At 42.0% G+C, this 26,309-nt stretch overlaps 1 protein-coding gene across 1 annotated transcript in view; it reads right to left on the bottom strand.

The window, feature by feature from the left end:
• LOC126235494 (uncharacterized) overlaps window positions 1-26,309 on the bottom strand; it is a 284,326-nt gene that overhangs the window by 238,318 nt on the left and 19,699 nt on the right. The window contains exons 3-4 of the mRNA XM_049944213.1: window positions 26,101-26,211; window positions 25,925-26,018 (exon numbers count right to left, since the gene is read on the bottom strand). Coding sequence (XP_049800170.1) covers window positions 25,925-26,018; window positions 26,101-26,211 — 205 coding nt within the window. The remainder of the gene's footprint in view (window positions 1-25,924; window positions 26,019-26,100; window positions 26,212-26,309) is intronic.

Genomic DNA, 26,309 nt, shown 5'->3' with positions numbered 1-26,309 from the left:
ATCAAATTGAAAGAAGCCAGTAACACTTCAAGTTCAAGCTCAAGCTTTCTGACTCTTTCAGAAAATCTACAGTGACTTCCCAACAAGCAATAATTTCCTTCCCTCTGTCTGACAGATAGCACAAGGATCCAAGTTCTTCAAAAAAATAGCTGAAATTTCTCATTGAAGACCTACACACAGTTATTAGTACCATTATTTAACTGAAGCTCACATGCACATGCTTCTATACATTGCTTTAAACACAATTTTTTAGTTTCCAAACTTTTCAAACTATGATAAATTTTAACATATATGGCAACTTCTCCTCTATCATAGTGTCACTGCTCGCATGTGTTGAAAGCCTACATTTGCCTTTTCCATATCTGTCACTATATCAAGCTCAGACACGCATAGTATATCTATTCCGCTTTCAGTTTCTAAATCTTCTCAACAAACAAGAAGCTCATCTGCATCTACATAATTACTCCACTATTCACAATAAAGTTACTACCAGAGGGTTCAATAAACCACCTTCAAGTTGTCTCTCTAGCGTTCCACTCTGGAACGGAGTGCAGGAAAAATGAGCACTTAAATTTTCTGGGCAAACCCTGATTTCTCTTATTTTATCGCGATGATCATTTCTCCCTATGTATGAGGGGTGCCTACAGAATGTTTTCGCAATCGGAGTAGAAAACTAGTGATTGAAATTTCATGAGCCGATCCCGTCGCACGAAAAACACCTTTGTTTTAATGATTGCCACTCCAATTCACTTATCATGTCTGTGGCACTATCTCCCCTATTTCACAATAATATAAAATGAGCTGCCCTTCTTTGTACTTTTCGAAGTCATCCGTCAGTCCCACCTGATGTGGAACCCATACCACACATCAATACTCCAGAATAGGGTGGACAAGTGTGGTGTAAGCAGTCTCTTTAGTAGACCTGTTGCAGCTTCTAAGTGTTCTGCCCACGAATCACAGTCTTTGGTTTACTCTACCCACAACGTTATCTATGCGATCATCCCAATTTAGGTTATTTGTAATTGTAATCCCTAAGTATTCAGTTGAATTTACAGCTTCAGATTTGTGTGACTTATCGCATAATCGTTATTTAACACACACTTTTTTTTATTCAGGGTCAATTGCCACTTTTCGCACCATACCAATATCTTATCTAAATCATTTTGCAATTCGGTTTTTGGTCATCTGATGACTTTACAAGATGGTAAATGACAGCAGATTGTCTCCTGTGTCGTTAATATAGATCAGGAACAATAGAGGACATGTAACACTTCCTTGGGGAATGCCGAATATTACTTCTGTTTCACTCGATGACTTCCTATCGATTACTACGAGCTGTGATCTTCCTGACAGGAAATCACGAATCCAGTCGCACAACTTAAGCGATATTCCATAGGCACACAGTTTGGTTAGAAGACGCTTGTGAGAAACAGTGTCGAAAGCCTTCTGGAAATCTAAAAATATGGAATCAATTTGACATCCCCTGTCAATAGCACTCATTACTTCACGAGTATAAAGAGCTAGTTGTGTTTTGCAAGAAAGATATTTTCTGAGTACGTGCTGCCTACGTGTCAATAAATTGTTTTCTTCGAGGTACTTCATAATGTTCGAATACAGTATACATTCCAAAACCCTACCGCAAATTGACATTAGTGATATGGGCCTGTAATTCAGCTGATTACTCCTACTTCCCTTTTTGGGTATTGGTATGACTTGAGCAATCTTCCAGTCTTTAGGTAGAGATCTTTCTGTGAGCGAGCAGTTGTATATAATTGCTAAATATGGAGCTATTGTATTAGCATGCTCTGAAAGGAACCTGACTGGTATACAATCTGTACTGGAGGCCTTACCTTTATCAAGTGATTTAAGCTGCTTTGGTATTCTGAGGATATGTACTTCTAAGTTTCTCGTCTTGGCGGTTGTTCTTGATTGGAATTCTGGAATATTTATTTCATCATCTTTGGTGAAGGAGTTTCAGAAAACTGTGTTCAATAACTCTGCTTTAGTGGCACTGTCATCAGTGACTTCACCATTGTTACCGCGCAGTGAAGGTATTGATTGCATCTTGCCACTGGTGTGCTTTATGTATGACCAGAATCTCTTTGGGTTTTCTCCCAGATTCCAAGACAGAGTTTTGTTGTGGAAATTATTGTAAGCATCTTGCATTTAAGTACGCACTATACATCGAACTTCTGCAAAACTTTGCCAGTCTTTGAGATTTTGCGTTCTTATAATTTGGCATGCTTTTTTGCTGCTTCTGCAGCAGCAATCTGACCCGATTTGTGTACCATGGGGGATCAGTACCATCACTTATTAATTTATTTGATACGTATCTCTCAATTGCTGTCGATACTCTCTCTTTGAAATCATTCCACAACTTTTCTTCACTTACATGATCAGATTGGAAGGAGTGAAGACTGTCTCTTAAAAAGATGTCGAGCATTTTTATCAGCTTCTTTAAATAGATATACTTTGCATTCCTTTTTGATGGTTGTAGGTGTTATGTTATTCTGCAGCAACCGCCTTGTGGTCACTATATCCCTGTATTTGTCACAGTACATCACTATTTGTCCAGGATTATTTGTTCCTAAGACGTCAAGTATACTTTTGCAACCATTTATGCTTCGAGTGGGCTCATGAACAAATTGTTCAAAATAATTTTCTGATTAAGCATTCAGTACAGTTTCGGATGACGCCTTATGCCTGCCACTGGCTTTAAATGTATAATTTTTCCAGCATATCAAAGGTAGATTGAAGTCACCACTGACTATAATTGTATGAGTTGGATGCCTATTTGAAATGAGACTGAAGTTTTCTTTGAACTGTTCAGCAACTATATCTTCAGAGTCGGGGAGTCGGTAAAACAATCCAATTAATAGTTTAGTGCGATTGTAAAGTATAACCTCTACCCATACTATTTCACAGGAACTATCTACATCAATTTCACTACAAGGCAAACTACTTCTGGCAGCAATAAATACTCCACCACCAACTGCATTTAATCTATCCTTTCTGAGCACTGTTAGATCGTTTGAAAACATTTCAGCTGAACTTATTTCCGGCTTTAGCTATTTGAGCTTCAGTGCTTTCTATTCGGGCTTGGAGCTCTGGTTCTTTCCCAGCACAGCTACAACAATTTACAACTACAACACCGATCGTTTCTACAACTAACTTATTGTGTTTTACCTGCCCCCTTTTAGATGGATGCCCTTTCTGTGGTTCCCTGAGACCCTCTAACCTAAAAAAACCGCCCTGTCCCTCCCACGCCCTGCTACCCATGTAGCCGCCTCTTGTGTATAGTGGGACTCCTGACCTAAGCAGAACCCAAAAAACCCACGACCCGATGGCGTCAGTCAAGGAATCTGCAGCCTACACAGTCACAGAACTGCCTGAGCCTCTGATTCAGACCCTCCACTCGGCTCTGCACCAAAGGACCACAGTCGTTTCTATCAACGATGCTGCAGATGGTGTGCTCCGCCTTAATCTCGAAAGCAAGACTGGCGGTCTTTACCATTTCCGCTAGCTGCCTGAAACCAGAGAGAATCTCCTCCGATCCAAAGTGACACACGTCATTGGTACCTACATGAGTCGCCACCTGCAGTTGGCTGCACCCTATACTCTTCATGGCATCCAGAAGCACCCTTTCCACATCCGGAATGATTCCCCCCGGTATGCACACTGACTGCACACTTGCTTCCTTCCCCTCCTTGGCAACTGTGTTCCTAAGGGGCCTCATTACGCGCCTAACGTTGGAGTTCACAACTACCAGCAAACCGACCCCCTCTGAATGCCGAGACCTCGTGGGCCGAGAAGCTTCCTCTGGAAAAGGGTGAATGACTGCATCCAGCTCAGAGACATCATCAGCCACAGGTAACGCCCAAAACCTGTTCGGCAAACAAACTGGGGAAGCCCTACGATCAGCCTCTTGTAAAGTTTTTCACTGCCTGCCAGACTTTGGAATGATCTCCCACTCGACCACGGGTGAGGGATCAACCTCAGTGCAGGCAGTACCTGGGGCAGCCACAGCAGTGGAGCGATCGTGGGACATTTGGGACGTGCTCGACGTCCCTTCCATCCCCATGTCCGATCCCCTACAGTGACTCCCCTTGGCAGCAGCCTCAAACTGTGTGGCGGAAGCAAACACAGCCTGGAGCTGTGAGCGAAGGGTCACCAACTCAGCTCACATCTGTACACACAGATCACAGTTCATATCCATTACTGCAGTCATTCCTGTTTGAAGCTCGTAAAAATATTTAACAAACGAACAGTGTACTCGCCTTATTAGCGGCAGGAACCCGAGGTGCTCTGTCTCGGGCAGTCTACCTGACACTGTTTTTTAATCTCTTTATCTTCTGATGCAATATACTAACATTATTTTTCACTGTACGTTTTGAGAATCTTGTGATATTTTAACATCTTTCGTACCTGCCTGCCTGAGCTTCTCATTAAGCTTTACTTCATTCAATGTTGAATCATGGGAAACTGATCTTAGTCTGAAGAAGAGGTACCCCCGTGAGTTTCAGTGCCCCCTTAAATATTTTGCTTTCATCCCTGCCAATTTACCTTTCCCTTTCCTATTGAGATGCAGGCCATGTCTTGTGAAGTTCCACCTACCAATACCACCAACAGGAGCCAAACATACGCCTGAATAAGTAGCCGCCTGAAGCACCTGATCTAGCCCCTATATGTGCCCTCGTGACAGAGGTGTTCAGTTGGGGTTAATCAAACCGGGATGAAAGCAGGAACCAATCCAACATTTGTATGATTTGTTGCAGATGTTATCTTTACTAGGTCACTCAATATTGTAGCCCTGATCTCTGTCAATACTGTTTCTCACTCCACCCACTATCACAACATGATCCTGCTTTGTAAAACCCTTGCACAATGATCCTGCATTCTCCATCATTTGGCTGAGACAGTGCAGTGGCCTTGAAAAAAATTTGTGGCCAGGTACCGGTCACCTAATTTTTTAAGCAAGATATGGGCCACACCTCTTCCACTGCTAGTACATAACAACAGAAATTTCCTCCTACTTTCTACTTTTTTTGAAACAGTTTGTTTCCTGGTAAAAGTCTGTTGAGTACGAACTCAGCTTCCACATAGCTGAGCCTCCTCCCTCGTTAACTGAGGTAACAAGACAAATATATTACTTGCGCCTATGATGAAACTGTCAGATACTGTTCACTTTCTGTGGCCACTGTTCCTTGCTACCACTTCCCACCTGTTTTCACCCTACTCCCCCCTTTGCCTCATCAGTTCCTCCCTAGCACTATCGAGTTCAACCGTAAGAGCTCTAACCTTCCCTTCCTGTTCATCTATTTTCCAATTCCTTGAACATACTCTGTAATACCTGCAATACCATCAAAGAAACCCATTTGCTTCCCCACTTCTCATGCCAATGTAACCGTCTGTCACAACAGTTGCATAGAACCCCAGAGCTAACTTTCTTATAGCAGCTCAAGCACATCTCGCTTATTTTGCGACAATCTTGTTGTGCCTATCTGTGACTCACTATCTCTGCTATATGGTGAGTAGCAACTACCCTTTTCATAATATTGTTACATTCCATCCTGGATTTTCCATTATAATAATTAACCTTTGACTGCTGAGGCGCGCCATCTGCTTGGCACATCGAGGCGCCGCAGCCTGCGGCTTAATCCATCTACCTGTGCTGCGTGCCTGTTTCTCGGAGCCACCACCAGGACCGGATCGGCCCGTGCTGCTCAGTCCGCACCTGTACTGAATGTTTCTCGGCTGAATACGACTCGCACAGAGCCAGCATGAATTTTTTGCGACTTTGAGCTGTAATATCTCGGGCAATAGTTTTTGTAAAGAAATAAAATTTGGCCATCTTGTACAACTTTGTGCGTTCTCTTAAGAATAATAATGAAAAGGATTTTACAAACCATATTGAGCCAGAAAATTATAGGTAAATTGGCCAAAAAAATAGGCGCCTGAAAAAATTTCGAAGGTTGGCTTCTTGCATCTCCTGAACTAATGCTATGACGAATGTGAAACTTGGCATGTAGTAACCTAACAACAGAAGGTTCTTAAATATAAAGTTTCATTTCCATAGCACTTTTCAGTACTGAATGAATAAAGCACAAAATTGAAGATTTCGCTAAGAAACTGTTGTTGTTGTTGTAGTTGTTGTTGTGGTCTTCAGTCCTGAGACTGGTTTGATGCAGCTCTCCATGCTACTCTATCCTGTGCAAGCTTCTTCATCTCCCAGTACCTACTGCAACCTACATCCTTCTGAATCTGCTTAGTGTATTGATCTCTTGGTCTCCCTCTACGATTTTTACCCTCCACGCTGCCCTCCAATGCTAAATTTGTAATCCCTTGATGCCTCAAAACATGTCCTACCAACCGATCCCTTCTTCTAGTCAAGTTGTGCCACAAACTTCTCTTCTCCCCAATCCTATTCAATACCTCCTCATTAGTTACGTGATCTACCCACCTTATCTTCAGCATTCTTCTGAAGCACCACATTTCGAAAGCTTCTATTCTCTTCTTGTCCAAACTATTTATCGTCCATGTTTCACTTCCATACATGGCTACACTCCATACAAATACTTTCAGAAAAGACTTCCTGACACTTAAATCTATACTCGATGTTAACAAATTTCTCTTCTTCAGAAACGATTTCCTTGCCATTGCCAGTCTACATTTTATATCCTCTCTACTTCGACAATCATCAGTTATTTTACTCCCTAAATAGCAAAACTCCTTTACTACTTTAAGTGTCTCATTTCCTAATCTAATCCCCTCAGCATCACCCGATTTAATTTGACTGCATTCCATTATCCTTGTTTTGCTTTTGATCCTCCTTTCAAGACACTGTCCATTCCGTTCAACTGCTCTTCCAAGTCCTTTGCTGTCTCTGACAGAATTACAATGTCATCGGCGAACTTCAAAGTTTTTACTTCTTCTCCATGAATTTTAATACCTACTCCGAATTTTTCTTTTGTTTCCTTTACTGCTTGCTCAATATACAGATTGAATAACATCGGGGAGAGGCTACAACCCTGTCTCACTCCTTTCCCAACCACTGCTTCCCTTTCATGCCCCTCGACTCTTATAACTGCCATCTGGTTTCTGTACAAACTGTAAATAGCCTTTCGCTCCCTGTATTTTACCCCTGCCACCTTCAGAATTTGAAAGAGAGTATTCCAGTTAACGTTGTCAAAAGCTTTCTCTAAGTCTACAAATGCTAGAAACGTAGGTTTGCCTTTTCTTAATCTTTCTTCTAAGATAAGTCGTAAGGTTAGTATTGCCTCACGTGTTCCAACATTTCTACGGAATCCAAACTGATCTTCCCCGAGGTCCGCTTCTACCAGTTTTTCCATTCGTCTGTAAAGAATTCGCGTTAGTATTTTGCAGCTGTGACTTATTAAACTGATAGTTCGGTAATTTTCACATCTGTCAACACCTGCTTTCTTTGGGATTGGAATTATTATATTCTTCTTGAAGTCTGTGGGTATTTCGCCTGTCTCATACATCTTGCTCACCAGATGGTAGAGTTTTGTCATGACTGGCTCTCCCAAAGCCATCAGTAGTTCTAATGGAATGTTGTCTACTCCCGGGGCCTTGTTTCGACTCAGGTCCTTCAGTGCTCTGTCAAACTCTTCACGCAGTATCTTATCTCCCATTTCATCTACATCCTCTTCCATTTCCATAATATTGTCCTCAAGTACATCGCCCTTGTATAAACCCTCTATATACTCCTTCCACCTTTCTGCCTTCCCTTCTTTGCGTGGTTCTCATCTCTCCAAAGGTCTCTTTAATTTTCCTGTAGGCAGTATCTATCTTACCCCTAGTGAGACAAGCCTCTACATCCTTACATTTGTCCTCTAGCCATCCCTGCTTAGCCATTTTGCACTTCCTGTTGATCTCATTTTTGAGACGTTTGTATTCCTTTTTGCCTGCTTCATTTACTGCATTTTTATATTTTCTCCTTTCATCAATTAAATTCAATATTTCTTCTGTTACCCAAGGATTTCTATTAGCCCTCGTCTTTTTACCTACTTGATCCTCTGCTGCCTTCACTACTTCATCCCTCAGAGCTACCCATTCTTCTTCTACTGTATTTCTTTCCCCCATTCCTGTCAATTGTTCCCTTATGCTCTCCCTGAAACTTTCTACAACCTCTGGTTCTTTCAGTTTATCCAGGTCCCATCTCCTTAAATTCCCACCTTTTTGCAGTTTCTTCAGTTTCAATCTGCAGTTCATAACCAATAGATTGTGGTCAGAATCCACATCTGCCCCTGGAAATGTCTTACAATTTAAAACCTGGTTCCTAAATCTCTGTCTTACCATTATATAATCTATCTGATACCTTTTAGTATCTCCAGGATTCTTCCAGGTATACAACCTTCTTTTATGATTCTTGAACCAAGTGTTAGCTATGATTAAGTTATGCTCTGTGCAAAATTCTACCAGGCGGCTTCCTCTTTCATTTCTTCCCCCCAATCCATATTCACCTACTATGTTTCCTTCTCTCCCTTTTCCTACTGACGAATTCCAGTCACCCATGACTATTAAATTTTCGTCTCCCTTCAACATACATTACTTCAATTTCTTCGTCATCTGCAGAGCTAGTTGGCATATAAACTTGTACTACTGTAGTAGGCATGGGCTTTGTGTCTATCTTGGCCACAATAATGCGTTCACTATGCTGTTTGTAGTAGCTAACCCGCACTCCTATTTTTTTATTCATTATTAAACCTACTCCTGCATTACCCCTATTTGATTTTGTATTTATAACCCTGTAATCACCTGACCAAAAGTCTTGTTCCTCCTGCCACCGAACTTCACTAATTCCCACTATATCTAACTTTAACCTATCCATTTCCCTTTTTAAATTTTCTAACTTACCTGCCCGATTAAGGGATCTGACATTCCACGCTCCGATCTGTAGAATGCCAGTTTTCTTTCTCCTGATGACGACGCCCTCTTGAGTAGTCCCCGCCCGGAGATCCGAATGGGGGACTATTTTACCTCCGGAATATTTTACCCAAGAGGACGCCATCATCATTTAATCATACAGTAAAGCTGCATGTCCTCGGGAAAAATTACGGCTGTAGTTTCCCCTTGCTTTCAGCCGTTCGCAGTACCAGCACAGCAAGGCCATTTTGGTTAATGTTACAAAGCCAGATCAGTCAATCATCCAGACTGTTGCCCCTGCAACTACTGAAAAGGCTGCTGCCCCTCTTCAGGAACCACATGTTTGTCTGGCCTCTCAACAGATACCCCTCCGTTGTGGTTGCACCTACGGTACGGCCATCTGTATCGCTGAGGCACGCAAGCCTCCCCACCAACGGCAAGGTCCATGGTTCTTGGGGGGGCTAAGAAACTATGCTCCATAAAACATACCCAGTTGTACAACTGGAATGAAATTTGGGCGCAAAAATCAGGCCTGAAAACAATGTAAACTTTGGGTTAGCATATCTAAAGTGTGAACGCATGATGAAAATGAAATTTAGAGTGCAATAGATTGACTGCACAATGATAAGGAATAAAAATTTTTAGCCCCTATTTTCCAATAATGTACAAATTAGTCGAAAAGATGTCGATCTTTATGAAAAGATGAAGGCAGGGTGTATCTGATACTTCTTTTTCACATACCATTTTCTATTAATGCTTCAAAGCCAGTCTCATTTGAACAACAAATTTTAAGCCCCCCACCCTCCCCAGAACAATGAGTTTAATTTTAAAAATTGGCTAACAACAGAGGCAAAGTAGCAATAAAAATCGCACTGAGGAAAGAGTTTTAACTTTGGCATGTTGTTTCTCGTTGATCAAAGGCATTTAATTCAGTTATGGAAAACATGTTTTATAAAAGTAGACCGAGTGTAATCTACATTTTTACCACTAAGGATAAAAGAATATAACTGTCCATGTTACGTGTTAATAATTTAAATGTGTCATACGCAGATTAATGTATGGGTTTTGTTATACTGGTGCAATGTACTCTGTGCAATTACATTTGCCACGGCACAGACATTGCGCCATCTCAATCACCAAGTCCGTTCATTTGCCAGTAAACTGCTACATATGAAGAAGTCAGGCTTCGTTTGAATAGTTTTACACCTGTTGCATCTATTTCCCATCCTTTTTGATCCAGGCTTTGGACCGGTGCTGGCGAAATTAAAAATAGATTTACATTTTTGCCTTTTTTTTAGTAATTCATTCAGAAGCATCAATAAATTTTCTCATATTTAGTTCCCAATGATTAGTAATGCTTCTTTGTACAACAAGTCTCAAAGCAGGGTGCAACACATACTGGAAGTTTTGCGGTTTCTTTATTTTCCTTTTCTCCGTTCTGTAGCATATTTTTCTATAATTTCCCTTACGAGAGAAAGGAGAAGCTCACCGAGTGCCATTTTTTGCCCTGTTACCCACCGGTGGAGAGCATGAGCATTTAGAATGCACAAATCCATAATGTGAAAAAAATATTTCTTATACCATTTCACAGTCTTACGCACTGATCCCACTGAGCTCAGTAACATGTCGGAACAGTCAACTGCACCCATACTCTAATTGTAATCTACAATACATTGCGGTTTCTTTATTTTTAGCCAGTATTTCTGTCAGTCTTCTCTGTTTCAACCATTCGTGCTGTGCGACTTGTGGTCAACATATACACCTCTCTCTTATCGCACCACTTGATAGCAAGGACCTTGTCAGTTGACCTAAACTCAGTTTCTCCTTATTTTAATTTCGTCTGCGGTTTTGGCATGTTGCGCCTGTTCTTATGAACAGTGCCACATGCGGCTGTTCCATGGTTGTGAAGTCAGAGGAACAGGTCTGGGATGGAGTACCAGTTATCGACATATAGAATATGACCCTGTTCCAAATATGGTCCCATGAGAGTTGCCAGTACGTCGCCACTTTTTTCCAAATTGTGGAACCCAATTTCTGTTGTTGCGCCTGTATATACAACAAAATCTAAAGTATACCCACTCTGACAGTCACACAGTACAAACGTCTTTACTCCGAATCTACTTCGCTTGGTTGGAATAAATTACTTGAAAGACAATCGTCCTTTGAACAGCAAGAGACTTTCACCTATACAAAGTTTGTGATGTGGGCAAAATGCATAACGAAACGTCTTACAAACTTTGTCAACTATCGTCCTAATTTTAAATAGACTGTCACCTCCAGTACTCGCAGAGTTATCACTGAAGTGTAACATTCTCCGAAGCAGACAAAAAAAGGTCTCTGGACATAATTTCACTGAAAACTGTTATGTTCAAAAGTTTATCTCTCACTTAATTTTAACTTCTTAACTTGCGCCATTAGAAGGCAAACAGCAACAAAACAATACATTTCCTCAAATCCAGTGTCTTTCCCCTTTGACAGTCAAGAATTCAGAGATTCTGTGGTATTTTCTCTGGTGTAAACATAAAAACGATTTGTTTCGTCTGCAGTTTCCGAGACATAATTTCACAAAAATGAAAGAATGCTTGGGTCAGTATCTAATTGACATTTGTGTCCTGAACTCATGTCATCGAAGTAACGGTTTAACAGCTGGAAATCTGTTTCTTTCCAGTCAAATGTGTCACTTAAGTGTGTTCTTTTCTGAACCGTTTCACTGTCACTTTCTGATTCCTCGGATTCAGAGGAACTACTGACAGTAATTCTTGCTCTCCCCTCTGATGTAAAGGGCTGAGGACTACAGCTTCGAGATTCTGTTAAAGACTCATCACTGCTAGCAACGTCAGAAATTCACACTCACTGTCGCTCTTAGAGAGCATATCCAGGATTTCTTTATCTGTGCAACCACGGTGACGTGACATTTCTCACGCAGAAAACAAGTTACTGATGAAAATACAGGAATCTAAGTCAAATTCTGCAAAGAGCGAACACAGCTACAAAGATATATGCACTCTCAAATTACACAGTCAGACCACTGAACAGCTACTAGAAGAGCAAGACGAAAAGACAGCTCTGAGTATACACGTCCGTAGTGCTCAGGTAGCTGTGACTCAGCACACCTAAACTCATTCCTAGCGGTGGGAAGGCCAGTGGCACGGGCGCATAAACATGTCCTTAGTGCTGTAGGAAGACCCAGGGCCGCGTGTATACATGTCAAGCGCGCCAGGGGAACGGCGAGTTAACACGTCCGCAGCAGTCATAGGGTTAAATGAAATTATAGAGAAAGTAGATACAGCAAAATAACCCATCTGCTTTTCTTGTCCTTTATGAATTCTCAGTGATCTTTTTAATATTGTGTGTATGTTACACTGTCGCTGATCTATCTTCCGGCATGCCAGTCAGACATTTAAAACAGTACACAATGATGTAATTTTCTTAAATGGTATCTTTTTCTTTTTCTTTTGTAAATATATTCACGAACACCATCAAAAATTAGAGAAACCAAAAGCATTACATTCCCATACTTATCCAACTATTTATAAAATAAAATGCAGATTGCAGTAATCAGTTTTATAAATCAGCACATTTTTGGTTTTGATTATAGTCGAGATATTTTTCTTTGCTCCTTGTCATCCCTCTTACCAATTCAGTCATCTTGTAAACAGTGAAAGGACAACACTAAAACAAATATTATTAAAATGGCCTCAATGTTGGTATAAACATACAGCTCAATGGTCGACAAAAGAAAACACAATTACAGAAATCTAAACACGCCACAAACTACTTAAATGAAAAGAAATAGAGGAAACAGCAACAACAAAAAATTCAGGAACCACGTAAAGCTATCACAATTCTGAATGCAATCCAAAAGATGGGGGGGGGGAAGGGGGGGGGGCGGAGGAGGAGAAAAAGTTACAAAGACAGGCTAGGGTAAAAATGGATAGAAAGGAAAGCCAATAGATTATTATGGCTAGAGGTCTGTGTGGAAGCGGATGTCTGCTGATATATCCACAGTAATTGTTGCCTTGCAGATAAAAATGTGTGCTAGTGCAGATATCTGTGGGTTATCTGCAGTATTATTTGCTTTGTCATTAAAAATTCAAGGGCAATATCAATCTTATTATATCCTTTTCATGGAATTGTATTACCTACTGTTATGGAATGACATGACATGGCATGAATCAGAACCACATGTGTATGCAATGTTTGCTGAAAACTTGAAGTTTGTGTGGGCAGGTAAAGCAGAAGTCTGCTTCCATGGTTACCTTCTGGCTATGACCACTTTAACTCCACCCAAGAGACCTGCACCTAGCGACTATGTATTGCCGTGATCTTATCTTTCATGTAGTCTATGAAGCACATTATGGATGACAATCCTGACCACTGGCTACCAGAGGTGTGCGAGTTGTTAAGTTTCTGCTTTCTTCCATTATGACTTTGTAGTGACAGTGACCACGTAACGAATTCATCGGAGTGAACATCAGTGAGAGTGCTTTAATGAAATTTACACAATTGATATAATTTCCATGTAAGGTGTACAAGATGATTTCACATTATTATGAAAAGGCCAACTAAAAACTTATATTCTGAAGAAATTCACTTATGTATTTGATGGCAATGAGAAAATCAAAGATACAGTGGTTTCTTTTGCATGTAGAAACTGTATTCTTACATTGGACACAAAAATGAGACTTCACGTTCGTTAAAACATGCTTGTGATGCTGTACAAAGTAGTATAATTACTTTTTTTTTATTGAATAAGAGAGATGCAGAGCTTTGTGAAGTCCCACCAAATCTGAAGGTAGCTGTGTGGGGAGCAGGAGCAAGAGACGAGGGAGATGAGGGGGGGCTAAGTCTCGTCAGCGAAGGCATTTTACTTCTCTAAGCTGCATGTGGAAATCTATTTGTCGAAATAGCACAGCTCCTCATTAATGTGAGGGCCAAGCATGGTGCAGTGAGTGGTAAGGAAGTGTCGCCTCATCCAACCACCATTTCAAGAACTTAATAGAAAACCAACAATTGTCTGCATGAAGCTGTTTCTGGGACGGTGAGGAAGGTTTTCAGACATGTAGGAGGAGCACGGAAAGTCTATCTATGCTGCGATTCACAAAGTAAAATTAACCATGTGGAAGTGACTACACAGCACATTAACAGTGAAGAAGGAAAACCTGAGGATCAAATGTTGTGCAAAGATTTTGGGAGTGAGATTTAAAAAAAAAAAAAAAAAAAAAAAAAAAAAATAGAGAAAAATCTTTAACATGAGCTGATAAAGACATTATGGCCATTCAATTTATTCAATGGAGTGCAAAATGTTGTGTTTGTTACAGACAGAAGTCCAAACACTGTACGAGTAGCAGCACTTCATCAATGTAAGGGACACTCAAGTTCAGCACACATCCTCAATACTATGCTGGATCACAGGACTCGAGGAGATACCAATGATAAAATGAGTGACATAGAGAGATTACTAAATTGTTGTCCAGCTGTCGCAACCTTTTTTAAAAGGTCTGGCCTTCAGAACCACCTGCAGAAGTTGTGGAAAGGAGATATGGACACAATGGGACAGAAAACTAGACATGTTTGAAGCAATTAACACACAGAGATTCGGATTTCTAGCAATTTTCTTTGACGTAAATCAAGACAACTTAATTGACTACTTCTAAAACAATGCTGGAAGGTGCAATAATCTTCCTGAACCACTTAAAATGCCTCCCTCAAAATATTCTAACATTTTTACTATTCACAACAACAACATTTAACTTCAAAATCAGATTTGTGAAATATTACTATAACTAAACAATGGTCATGTGTTAATCACTTACATAAACTCTGACATGCACGATATTAATATTGCTCTGCAATGGGCTTTTCCATCTCGAGAAGCATGTCGCCCTCTGAACAATCAAATGGGCAGGCACATTGGGAGCATTGTCACTTTCTACAAACAACCAAATGGGTGGACACAGTGAAGTCTTGTGATCTGTCTGCTGCATCTCATATGACCACCGATCTCACACTTTTAGCGCCCACACCATAAGGACTCCGAACCACTGCAGCAAGCCCTCCTGAGAGGAGCTGCTCCATGACACTCTCTGCATATTATTAAACCCTCCAGGGTGTATAAATGGGCAAGGAAAAAAATTCCCGGATATCCCATTTAAGAAATATACTTTTTCCCAGGCGAAAGTACACTTTATCGGTGATAAAGTGACATTAGGTTTTCTGTAGATTATTCCTTTGGAACTGTAAAACTTATCACTCCTTTGAATGGTTAACGTTTTATACACTAGCGTAGAACTTCCAGGAAAAAAAGAAACAGGGGAGAGAAGGTCTGGAAAGACCATTGATGTGCAGCAACATATCTGCTGCATATTTTAATATTACGAAAATATAAATTCGAATTGCACCAAACACGACACGTTAGTTTCCGGAGCGTTGAAATCGAGATTGCGATGTCCTTTTGTAAGCCAATCATATCTCATGCCACGTGATCTCGCCGGCCGGCAACAGCAGATATCCAGAGCATAGGAAACGTGATGCAGTCAGCCAATGGCAAGATCACCGTTACATAGTGTGAACACACAAAGAGGAAAAGTTAATGGTTTACATTAGTACACATAGTATAGCTACAAGAAAAGCTAAGCCTTCATATATAATACTGGTATCTATGATTAATAAGCTACAAGAGAAGCTAAGCTTTCACATGTAATATTTATCTATACTGCGTGTGTTATACTTTAAGATACATCACACAAATCTGCCAGTAAATTTAAAATAATGACATAAATGTCTGGTCTTCTGGGCTCGAAATTCTTGTAAGCGACTGGTCCTCAAAGTATTCAGTTTTAAAAACTCTGTGATTCAAGAAATTCATCCCACTTTCTCACACATAATTCATCTTGCATAAAAAGAAATTTACTTTGAAAGTAACGCTTTTCGAACCACCGTTCGCAATACTATCCCAAGACTGTTAGAAATAGATTCCTTTTAGCAGTTGCCAGAGAGCTACAGAAAACAGGCATTATTGTGCATTCACAGCTGCAGAGGTGTAGGAAGTCCGCATGTTCGTATGTATAAAGCACTAAGAGGGCTTACATTACACCATAAAAGAAACAGGACATCAGAGGATACTCCAAAAGCATCGGAATTTCGTAAACCATACTAAAATCCACAATTCGGCTTGAAGTGCACATTGGTTTTTTCCAGATACACAATGAAGTAGGTCCTATCCGATATTAAGCTTTTCAGAGTGGTTTTTGGGATGTAAATTTTCTTGGCGTACCAGTACTGTACTATCTCATATTTGGTTCTTTTTTTATGGCAGAAGATGAAAACGTGCACTTTAAATCCAGCGAACAGTTGGAACTAGCCAATACTGTGGAACGAAACACCTAGTTTCAAATAAATTGATTGCTTCAGCGGAAAGATTAATAAAGCCAAATTTCTTTAGCATACTGACAAAAATAACTTCACTGTTCTGCAAGGCGATTAATGCTTGACTGCTAATAATTTGGGAATGAAATAAAAACAGAAAACTGAAACTAATAATATATTTTCGCCCTCCCTAATTATGTGAATGTATTATAATTCACTCGATAACTCCCAGCTGCAGAAATCCGTTTTGTTTTCATTTGACGCGGGAGATGTAAACAAAGAGGAAATAGCGAAATCACTTAATGCAAACGGGGGTCAGGTGGAGACTAAACCCCTCCCCTGCACATGCGCAGAGTTCTCTAAATTGTAATTCAGAGAACTCTGCGCATGCGCGCATCTGGCAGCTAGGGTGTGTGAGAAAAATTTCTCTCATTTGCAACTGGCTGCTTTCTGCTACTGCCGATACAGCTAACAGCCACACTTCAATTAACGGCAAGCGGGAGAAGGTACTGTTCATACACTAAAACAATGAAAAATTCCCGGAATTCCGAAAAATTCCCGGGTTCTTTCCGGTTTTCTCCCGGATGAAAAAATTCCCGGTTGTTTCTCGGATTTCCTGGGTCGTATACAGCTTGACCCTCACATCAAAAAAGACCCGTGCATTCTCGAGAAATCCATTTCCACATACAACTTCGAAAGTTAAAATTACTTTGCTAACAATATTGATGCAATTTTTTGTCATGGCTATTTTAAAACATCTACAGATTTGGATTGGCACTTGCAGAAGCAGATAAGAGTCTTTCAGATGCGGATAGCATTTTCCGTATCTGTGCGGACCTCTACTTATGGCTCCGCAGACTGACAGGCATATTTCACCATTAAATCATGCTGCCAGAGATTGTGTCCATATATGCACTGATACAGCCAGCACCCTCATAGGAGCAAATAATTTAAAGCATTTCTGTCTTTTCAGCATCAAGAGTTTGCTCTCACACATTAAGATTTTAACTGCTGAGAAGTCAGCAAGAAATGTGCTCCATTGCGTACATTCCTACGACACAAGCCGCCACATGGGATACCAGAGGCACCCAAGTACAAGTTTTGTATTTAGTGCATATCACAATTAATAGTGAAAACTGACACAGTTGAAAGTGTACAAAGGAAAACAGGGGAGGGTTGGGGGCATCAAATAATGAACTGCTTGCATGAAAAAAGGTCTGCAATTGACCTGCTTGTGAGTGGCGAAACCACCAGTTCAGATATGGACATAACATCTGGTAGCATAATCTAATGAAGACATACGCTGATCAGTCTTCAGCTGTCTATGGGTTATAATGCTAATATTGTGATGAAACAGCAGCCACGACGGTCAGTAATTCATGTAAAATACTATAGAATATTTCATCAAAAGACTCTGATTTTACCCAGATCACAAGCAACAAGTAAACTGAAAATGTCTTGTGCAATAAAATTTCTGGTATAGCCATTATTTCTAGCAAACTTTTTAATCCCTGCAGTAATGGAATAAGAAGAGTATAGTCTCACATTCATAACATAACTTATCACGAAGAAGCAATTCAATACAGGATGAAACGTGCTGCTGCTGAACATCTTTACCATACAATTGACGCCATATGTCATAAACTACTGTCCAACATTTGTTCTACCAATGTTTTACAAACATCCTGGAGGGAGAAAAAGTATGCAGGAGGATTGTGGAGCACCTTGGAACAAAGTTTAAATATTTTTGAACTAACAATCCCTGATACATTAACCATTACGAAGTCTGTAGACCTTTATTTTGGTCTTGCATTAACTGTCTGAACATTAATAATCTGAGGTAGTTTAGACACAACTCACTTTGCCGGTATCAGTCTAATACTAACAACAAACACAATCAGTTCAGACACAAAAGAAACAGAAGCTTTTGAAATGTGTTGCTACAGGATAAAGCTGAAGACTACATAAGTAGATCAGACAGCTAATCAGGAGGTACAAAACTGCGCTGAGAGGGAAAAGAAATGTCATGGCACAGTGTGACTAAAAGAAGAGATCAGTTGGCAGGACACATCCTGAGGCATCAAGGGTTTGTCAATTTGGTTGGTTGGTTTGGGGGATTTAAGGGACCTGACTGCGACGATCATCGGTCCCTTTTTCCAAAAAATTAAAACCACCCAAAGAGAATAAAAACGAACAGCAGGAAAGACGTCAGACGACACAGGACAAGAAATACTCCTACAGAGATCAGACAAAACAAATTAAAATCACACAGAGTGTGACGGTGGTTGGCCGACCATAGAGATAAAAAGGAATAGCCAACCACCGAGAACACATTAAAAACTCAGTGTAAAATCGTAGGCCAATGGCCAGAATCAACACAAAAGAACAGAACAAACACTCAAGAGTAAACAATAAAAACCCCCTGCCCGAATACAACGTAAAACTAAGCCAGCCATAACAGGGTCATCAGATAAAAGGGCAGGGAGCGTATCAGGCAGCACAAATGTCTGCCTGACCACAGCTAAAAGGGGGCAGGTCAACAAAATGTGGGCCACTGTCAAAGCCGCCCCGCAGCGACATTGAGGAGGGTCCTCCCGGCGGAGTAAATAACTGTGTGTCAGCCGGGAGTGGCGAATGCGGAGCCGACAAAGGATGACTGAGTCCCTGCGGTCGGCTCGCATGGATGACTGCCACACAGTTGTCGTCTCCTTAATGGCACGGAGTTTATTGGGCGTGATCTGATCGCGCCATTCAGCGTCCCAAAGCGCAAAAACTTTTCGGCGGAGGACTGCCCGCAAATCAGTCTCTGGGAGGCCAACATCCAGAGATGGTTTACTCGTGGCCTCTTTCGCCAGGCGGTCAACATGTTCATTGCCCGGGATACCGACATGACCGGGGGTCCACACAAAGACCACAGAGCGGCCGCAACAGGCAAGAGTATGCAGGGACTCTTGGATAGCCATCACCAGACGAGAACGAGGGAAACACTGGTCGAGAGCTCGTAAACCGCTCAGGGAATCGCTACAGATAACAAAGGACTCACCTGAGCAGGAGCGGATATACTCTAGGGCACGAAAGATGGCGACCAGCTCAGCAGTGTAAACGCTGCAGCCATCCTGCAAGGAACGTTGTTCGGAATGGTCCCCTAGAGTGAGCGCATACCCGACACGACCAGCAACCATCGAACCGTCAGTGTAAACAATGCCAGAGCCCTGATACATGGCCAGGATGGACTAAAAGCGGCGGCGGAAGGCCTCTGGAGGGACTGAGTCCTTCGGGCCCTGTGCCAAGTCGAGCCAAAGGCAAGGGCGAGGAACACACCATGGGGGTGTATGCAAAGTGGCCCGGAAAGGAGGTGGAACAGTGAAAACCTGAAGCCCGGAGAGAAGCTCTTTGACGCGGACCGCGATTGTACAACCAGACCGGGGCCGACGTTCTGGCAGATGGACGACCGATCACGGGAACAGGAGACGATAGTTTGGATGCCCGGGCAAGCTTAAAACATGGGCAGCATAAGCGGCCAGCAAACGTTGGCGCCGTAACCGCAGTGGAGGGACACCAGCCTCCACTAGTACGCTGTCCACAGGACTGGTGCGGAAAGCACCAGTGGCAAGGCGTATCCCGCTGTGGAGAATTGGGTCCAGCACCCGCAACGCAGATGGGGATGCTGAGCCATAAGCCAGGCTCCCATAATCCAGACGGGACTGGATTAACGCCTGGTAGAGCCGCAACAGGGTAGATCGGTCGGCGCCCCAGCGGGTGTGGCTCAAGCATCTCAGAGCGTTTAGATGCCGCCAACACGTCTGTTTAAGCTGCCGGATATGAGGCAGCCAAGTCAACCGGGCATCGAAAACCACCGCCAAAAACCTGTGGGTCTCCACCACAGCAAGAAGTTCGTTGTCAAGAGAAAGCCGCGGCTCAGGATGGACCGTTCGGCGCCGGCAGAAATGCATAACGCGGGTCTTGGCAGCCGGAAACTGAAAACCATGCGCTGCAGCCCAAGACTGCGCCTTGCGGATTGCGCCCTGTAGCTGACGCTCAGCAGCTGCAATGCCAATAGAGCTGTAGTAAAGGCAGAAGTCGTCAGCATACAGGGAAGCGGAGACAGAACTTCCCACGGCCGCAGCGAGCCCGTTAATGGCTATTAAAAACAGGCAGACACTTAAAACAGAACCCTGTGGCACGCCGTTCTCCTGGACGTGGGAGGAACTATATGAGGCTGCGACTTGCACGCGGAAGGTACGATACGACAGGAAATTGCGGATAAAGATTGGCAGAGGGCCCCGAAGACCCCATCCATGAAGCGTAGAAAGGATGTGATGACGCCATGTCGTATCGTACGCCTTCCGCATGTCGAAAAAGACAGCGACCAGGTGCTGACGGCGGGCAAAGGCAGTACGGATGGCCGACTCCAGGCTCACCAGATTGTCGGCGGCGGAGCGGCCTTTACGGAACCCAACCTGAGACGGAGCCAGAAGGCCCCGAGACTCCAGTACCCAATGCAAGCGCCGGCTCACCATCCGTTCGAGAAGCTTGCAAAGAACGTTGGTGAGGCTAATGGAGCGGTAGCTGTCCACCTACAAAGGGCTCTTGCCCGGTTTCAAAACGTGGATGACAATGCTCTCCCGCCATTGCGACGGAAACTCACCCTCGACCCAGAGACGGTTGTACAGGTCGAGGAGGCGTCGCTTGCAGTCCACTGAAAGGTGTTTCAGCATCTGACAGTGGATGCTATCTGGCCCGGGAGTGGTATCAGGGCAAGCGGCAAGGGCACTGTGAAATTCCCACTCACTGAATGGAGCGTTGTAGGATTCAGAAGTGTGGGTGCGAAAAGAAAGGCTCCGACGTTCCAAGCCGCTCTTTAATGGAGCGGAAAGCCTGGGGGTAATTCGCAGAAGCGGAACTCATAGCAAAATGCTCTGCTAAGTGGTTTGCAATGACATCGGAGTCAGTACAAACTGCTCCATTCAGTGAGAGCGCAGGGACGCTGACAGGTGTCCGATAGCCGTAGACGCGTCGAATCTTGGCCCAGACCTGCGATGGAGTGACATGGAGGCCAATGGTGGACACATACCGCTCCCAGCACTCCTGCTTGCTTTGGCGGATAAGGCGGTGGGCCCGCGCACACAGCCGTTTGAAGGTGATCAGGTGTTCAATGCAGGGATGTCGCTTGTGACGCTGTAGCGCCCGCCGGCGATCTGTAATCGCTGCAGCGATCTCAGGCGACCACCAAGGCACAGTCCGCCGCCGAGGGGACCCAGAGGTCAATTTGGTGATGGAGCAAGTATGGAGGGTAAAAATTAGAGACAGACCCAGGCTTGTCTACAGGTTGTCCAAGCAGGTTCAAATGTACATATAGTTATGTAGTTACGCAGAGAGGAAGAGGTTAGTATAGAATACATCAACATGGAGAACTTCATCAATCTGTCTTTGGACTTTAGACCACAACAAAAATCACATTAACAGTAATGATATCATTCTCCACAAGACACAGGGTCACTGATTTCCAGTAGCCTGGCATTTAGAATAGCTGTGTTCCCTATAAACACTTTTGAGGGAGCACCGACTTAAATGCAGCACAGATAACACTGATCACAAACTTACCAAGCACAAGAAACAGCAAGTGTTTACTCCACCAGTCAATGATGGTTGAATCTTCATACTGTAAGACCACTATCAACTGACTGAACAACAACCACATTCTGATACAGTGACATGGCTCTCAAATTCAAGCATATTTTTTACTTTTATATTTAATTTATTTAATGCATGGGGACGACTCAATCTTGTTCCAAAATCACAAATAAGTTGAAGAGTTATTGAAACAATCTTCACTTCAGTAAAAAATATGGCTTTTCAATCTCTTCACCATCCATGACAAAAAATTTGGTTTGTAAGCAATTTTTTCCATTAATGAACTATGCCTAAGAGTCCATAAATAGTTTGATGAAACAAATTGGTTTCTGCGGCACTTTTACGATTGTGTAGGCTGCCAGATATTCTAACAGCAGGACCAGCACCATGAAACCAAATGGCCTACAGGTAACTGGTTAAAATTTTACCTCTAAGAAAGATAGAAAGCAATAAACTGTTGTAGAAATGTAACATCTAGTCCCATGCTGCACCAGTCCTGAATGAGAATGCCCCAGGGACTTGGGGAGGGGAGGGGAGAGGGGGATGAGAGAAATTCTTGCAATGTTAGTAGATTTTAGCATTAGCACTACTAACTCTCATCCAGCATCAATGACAAACAAAGTACAGTTCAGTTCATTGTTAACTCCTCTCAATAAATGTAAACACAATTTCCATAGTGCAAATAGCTGACAATTCTGTATAACTTTTAGTGATACGTGTGTAATTGCGTATATTTTTATGGACAAGAAGAGTCAGGAATTCTGAACACACAAAATATAACTGCTAGTAAGGGACCTGGTCTGAAACAAGGTACACTGTACCCAAAATTGAAAGAGCAAAAGCACAGAAAGCATCCAGACCGAACAAACTGTCAGTGCCATCATCATCCACTACCAAGAAAGTTAAGGTATGAGTCACAGATTTAGATGCAGTGGGAGCCATAAATTGCCTCAAAATTGGGACATGCTGCTTGTTGTATCTTGCCAAACATTGAGTAACCAGAGAGAATGCTGAGGATCCAAGATCAACCTAAGTTTGTGAGTTCAATAAACTCATGGCTGCACCTGTGCCCACTTTAAGTCTGAGCACTTTGTTCTGGCGAGACAATTAACATCCATGTCCACAGCAGCGGGCTGGGAACAACACACAGAAGCTCTATGTCAATTTTTTCTACAGTTGTGGCAAGTCACCCAGCACTTAGAGCACACAGTCCTGTCATGTTTCATGAAACAGTATGGGCAAGGCAGGATGTAGGAGCTCTGTTGTTGTTGTAGTAGTTGTTGTTGCTGTTGGGCATGGTGCTGTCCAGTGCAATGTCACACCAAGCCTCAATCTGATCACCCGCGGCACAAGATACCTCAAAACATTCAGCAATATTCATCACTCCTGTCAAAGATGGATTCTCGCATTGCAATGCACGTTGGCACACTTCCTCGTCAGAGGTCAACCAAATGGTGGTGATACAGACCATACAATAAACATAGAAATCATGGTGACCATTGGTAATGAATTGACATTTGCGAGTGAGGCCGTGGAGTTCGGCCACCCAAACCCAGTAGGACTGGTGGGGCTGTTTCTGACAATGGAGGTGGAGGAGGAGGAGGAGGAGATTAGTGTTTTAACGTCCCATCGACAATGAGGTCATTAGAGACGGCGCGCAAGCTTGGGTGAGGGACAGATGGGGAAGGAAATCGGCCGTGCCCTTTCAAAGGAACCATCCCGGCATTTGCCTGAAGCGATTTAGGGAAATCGCAGAAAACCTAAATCAGGATGGCAGGAGATGGGATTGAACCGTCGTCCTCCTGAATGCGAGTTTCTGACAATGATAGAACTCTACATGCACCACAATGACACGTGTGTATGGCGATAATGTGACAGAATTTACACATTTTGTCAAACTAAAGCCATATTTTTCCTGGAGTGTAACTAACTGGCACAACAACTAGCAGATCCGAGGAGAAATCCAATAAAGGAACAATGTCTTACATACGGTCGCATCAGTGACACCAAAAGCAAGAAAGTGTTGGCAAAGCAACTTCTCTTAGGCCTCCCAGTCTTTGGCCACATCGTAGTAAAGGGGAACAGGCAGCGAGTACACCAACAATGTGAAAGCCTGCATAGTCAATGCAGCTGACAAGCTTGTGATAGCACAATCAAGTAGACTGAGCACAAGGAAGTGAACACCACACTCATTGCCAATTGTGTTGTAATGCAAGACACAAACAACAGTGCAGCCACAATTAATCAAAGTTAATTCATCCACATACAAATGAACAATAAACACAGAGGCTGCGACAAGAATATGATAAGGACACTACAGGTGAGCCTGGTGGCCGATCCGGCAGATGCTGTTTGCAGACTATTCGAAGTACAGCGCACCGGCGACCAGGTACCACAGCATGCATTCAGGTACTGCATACACAGTTATAGCATTCACAGTCTCAAGAGTGTTAGAAAATAAATGATGCTACAATATTAGGAAAGACTATATTTAAAGAAAGTAAGTAATAATTCTCAGTCTGTTTATTTAAAAATCAAATGCCATAGGTGAAAAAGCATTAAGGAGGACTTCTTGATCTTTTATGTTCCAAATTCAAACAGAATATGGATATGAATATGAACAGTACAAAAGCCAGCAAGAAGCATGAAAGAGTCAGAAGAAAGTTACACTAGAGTATGTGCAACAACGTGAACACACAATATCAAATGGAATGGAAGGATTGTAAAACACACAAGCTTCTAGGCAATGTCTTACCAGAATTACAGGATCAAAGACTCCAAGAATAGTTAGTCTGGTAATAGGGAACAATTCATTATTAAGCACAACATAGGGGAAAAAAAGCACAGACAGTGTTTCAATCAGGTTGCAGAAACACTAGTTGATTAAAGCCTCTGTGACCTGGACACTCTCAAACTTAATATAGACACACACATACATAAAATAGTTACAGCAAAGGTCTCACTTCTTTAAGACAATAACTCTGGATCTGCATTCATAAATTTGTCCTAGGTGTCTACATAAGGAAGTGAAACACTAATGCTATGTCTTCCCGTACTGTTACATTGCCTTCTACAAACCCAGGACCATTCTAAGGGATCTACATCTACACCTATACACTGCAAACCACTTAAAGAGTATGGTAAGCACTACTTCCCACTGTACCAGTTATTAGCACTTTTTCCTATTCCATTCCCATATGGAGCACAGAAAGAAGGATTGATTAAATAGCTCTGTGTGCACTGGAATTAGGCTAATTTTGTCTTCACAGTCCCTGTGTAGCGGTTTTTAGTATATCCCTAGATTCATCACTTACAATTTGAAAAACTAACTTACGAAGTAGGTTTTTACACGATAGTTTACGTTTTCTTCAAGAGCTTCCATATTCAGTTCTTTTAGCATCTCACTGTTGTTCTCTCATGGGCCAAACATAGCTGTGGCCAACTGTGTTGTCCTTCCCCCTGTTAGTCCTATTTAATAGTCCTATTTAATACGGGCCACACACACACACACACACACACACACACACACACACACAAACAATATTCTAGAATGAGTTGCATAGGTCTTTTGAAAACGGTCTCCTTTGTAGACTGGTTGTATTTCCCTAGTAATCTAACGTAGTTTGCCACATGCTTTACTTATGCTTAAGCGTATGTGATCATTCTATTTCATTTCGCTATAATTTGTTACTGTCATGTATTTGTACAAGCTGACCAATTCCTAACATGTCTCACTGGTATCGTAGGCAAAGATTATTATGTTTTTCTGCTTTTTGAAGAACAAAAATTTTACACTTCTGAATAAACTTTTTTAAGGCAGTACTTCATTATAGATAACTCCATTCATGTTGTTTCGAACAGGTCCTTGGACTGTGGCAATAATCATTGCCATTAAATAATTATTATCTCTATATAAATATGAAGTTATTTACAGTTGCCATAAAACTAGTTCAGTGGGTGCTAAGAAACTAGCTGCTGCAGATAAAGTATGATTTATTTCTCCACCTTTGAATGCAGAGAAGGTTGTTTTACTCACTTTTGCAGGTTCCAGTAACTTTTCATATAGTAATTCAATATCATCATTTATGTTTTGTGCTTCTACATGGTTGGTTAAGTTTCTCAGTACCAATCTGCAAAGAAAAGTCTCTAATACAATTACATTCAAAGCATATTTCTACCCAGATATAGCACAATACACAAATAATACTAAACCTGAACATATAACCAGTACTTCCAGCAATAAGGACTTCACACTCATCATCTCTCTCAATCACAGATACATTAACGAAAGAGATTCCTGCTTCACCTTCAGCCTTTAAGCATCTGCAAATTGAATACAAATTATATATTTTTTAAACTCGTGAATTAAAAGAAAGTAAACTACTCTATACAAATGACAAGAGTTACCTTACAAATATTTT

Source organism: Schistocerca nitens, chromosome 2 (assembly GCF_023898315.1).
Source record: "Schistocerca nitens isolate TAMUIC-IGC-003100 chromosome 2, iqSchNite1.1, whole genome shotgun sequence".
NCBI lineage: Eukaryota > Metazoa > Arthropoda > Insecta > Orthoptera > Acrididae > Schistocerca > Schistocerca nitens.
The sequence above is the reverse complement of the archived record's forward strand: the minus strand, read 5'-3'. Positions and strand labels throughout refer to the sequence as shown.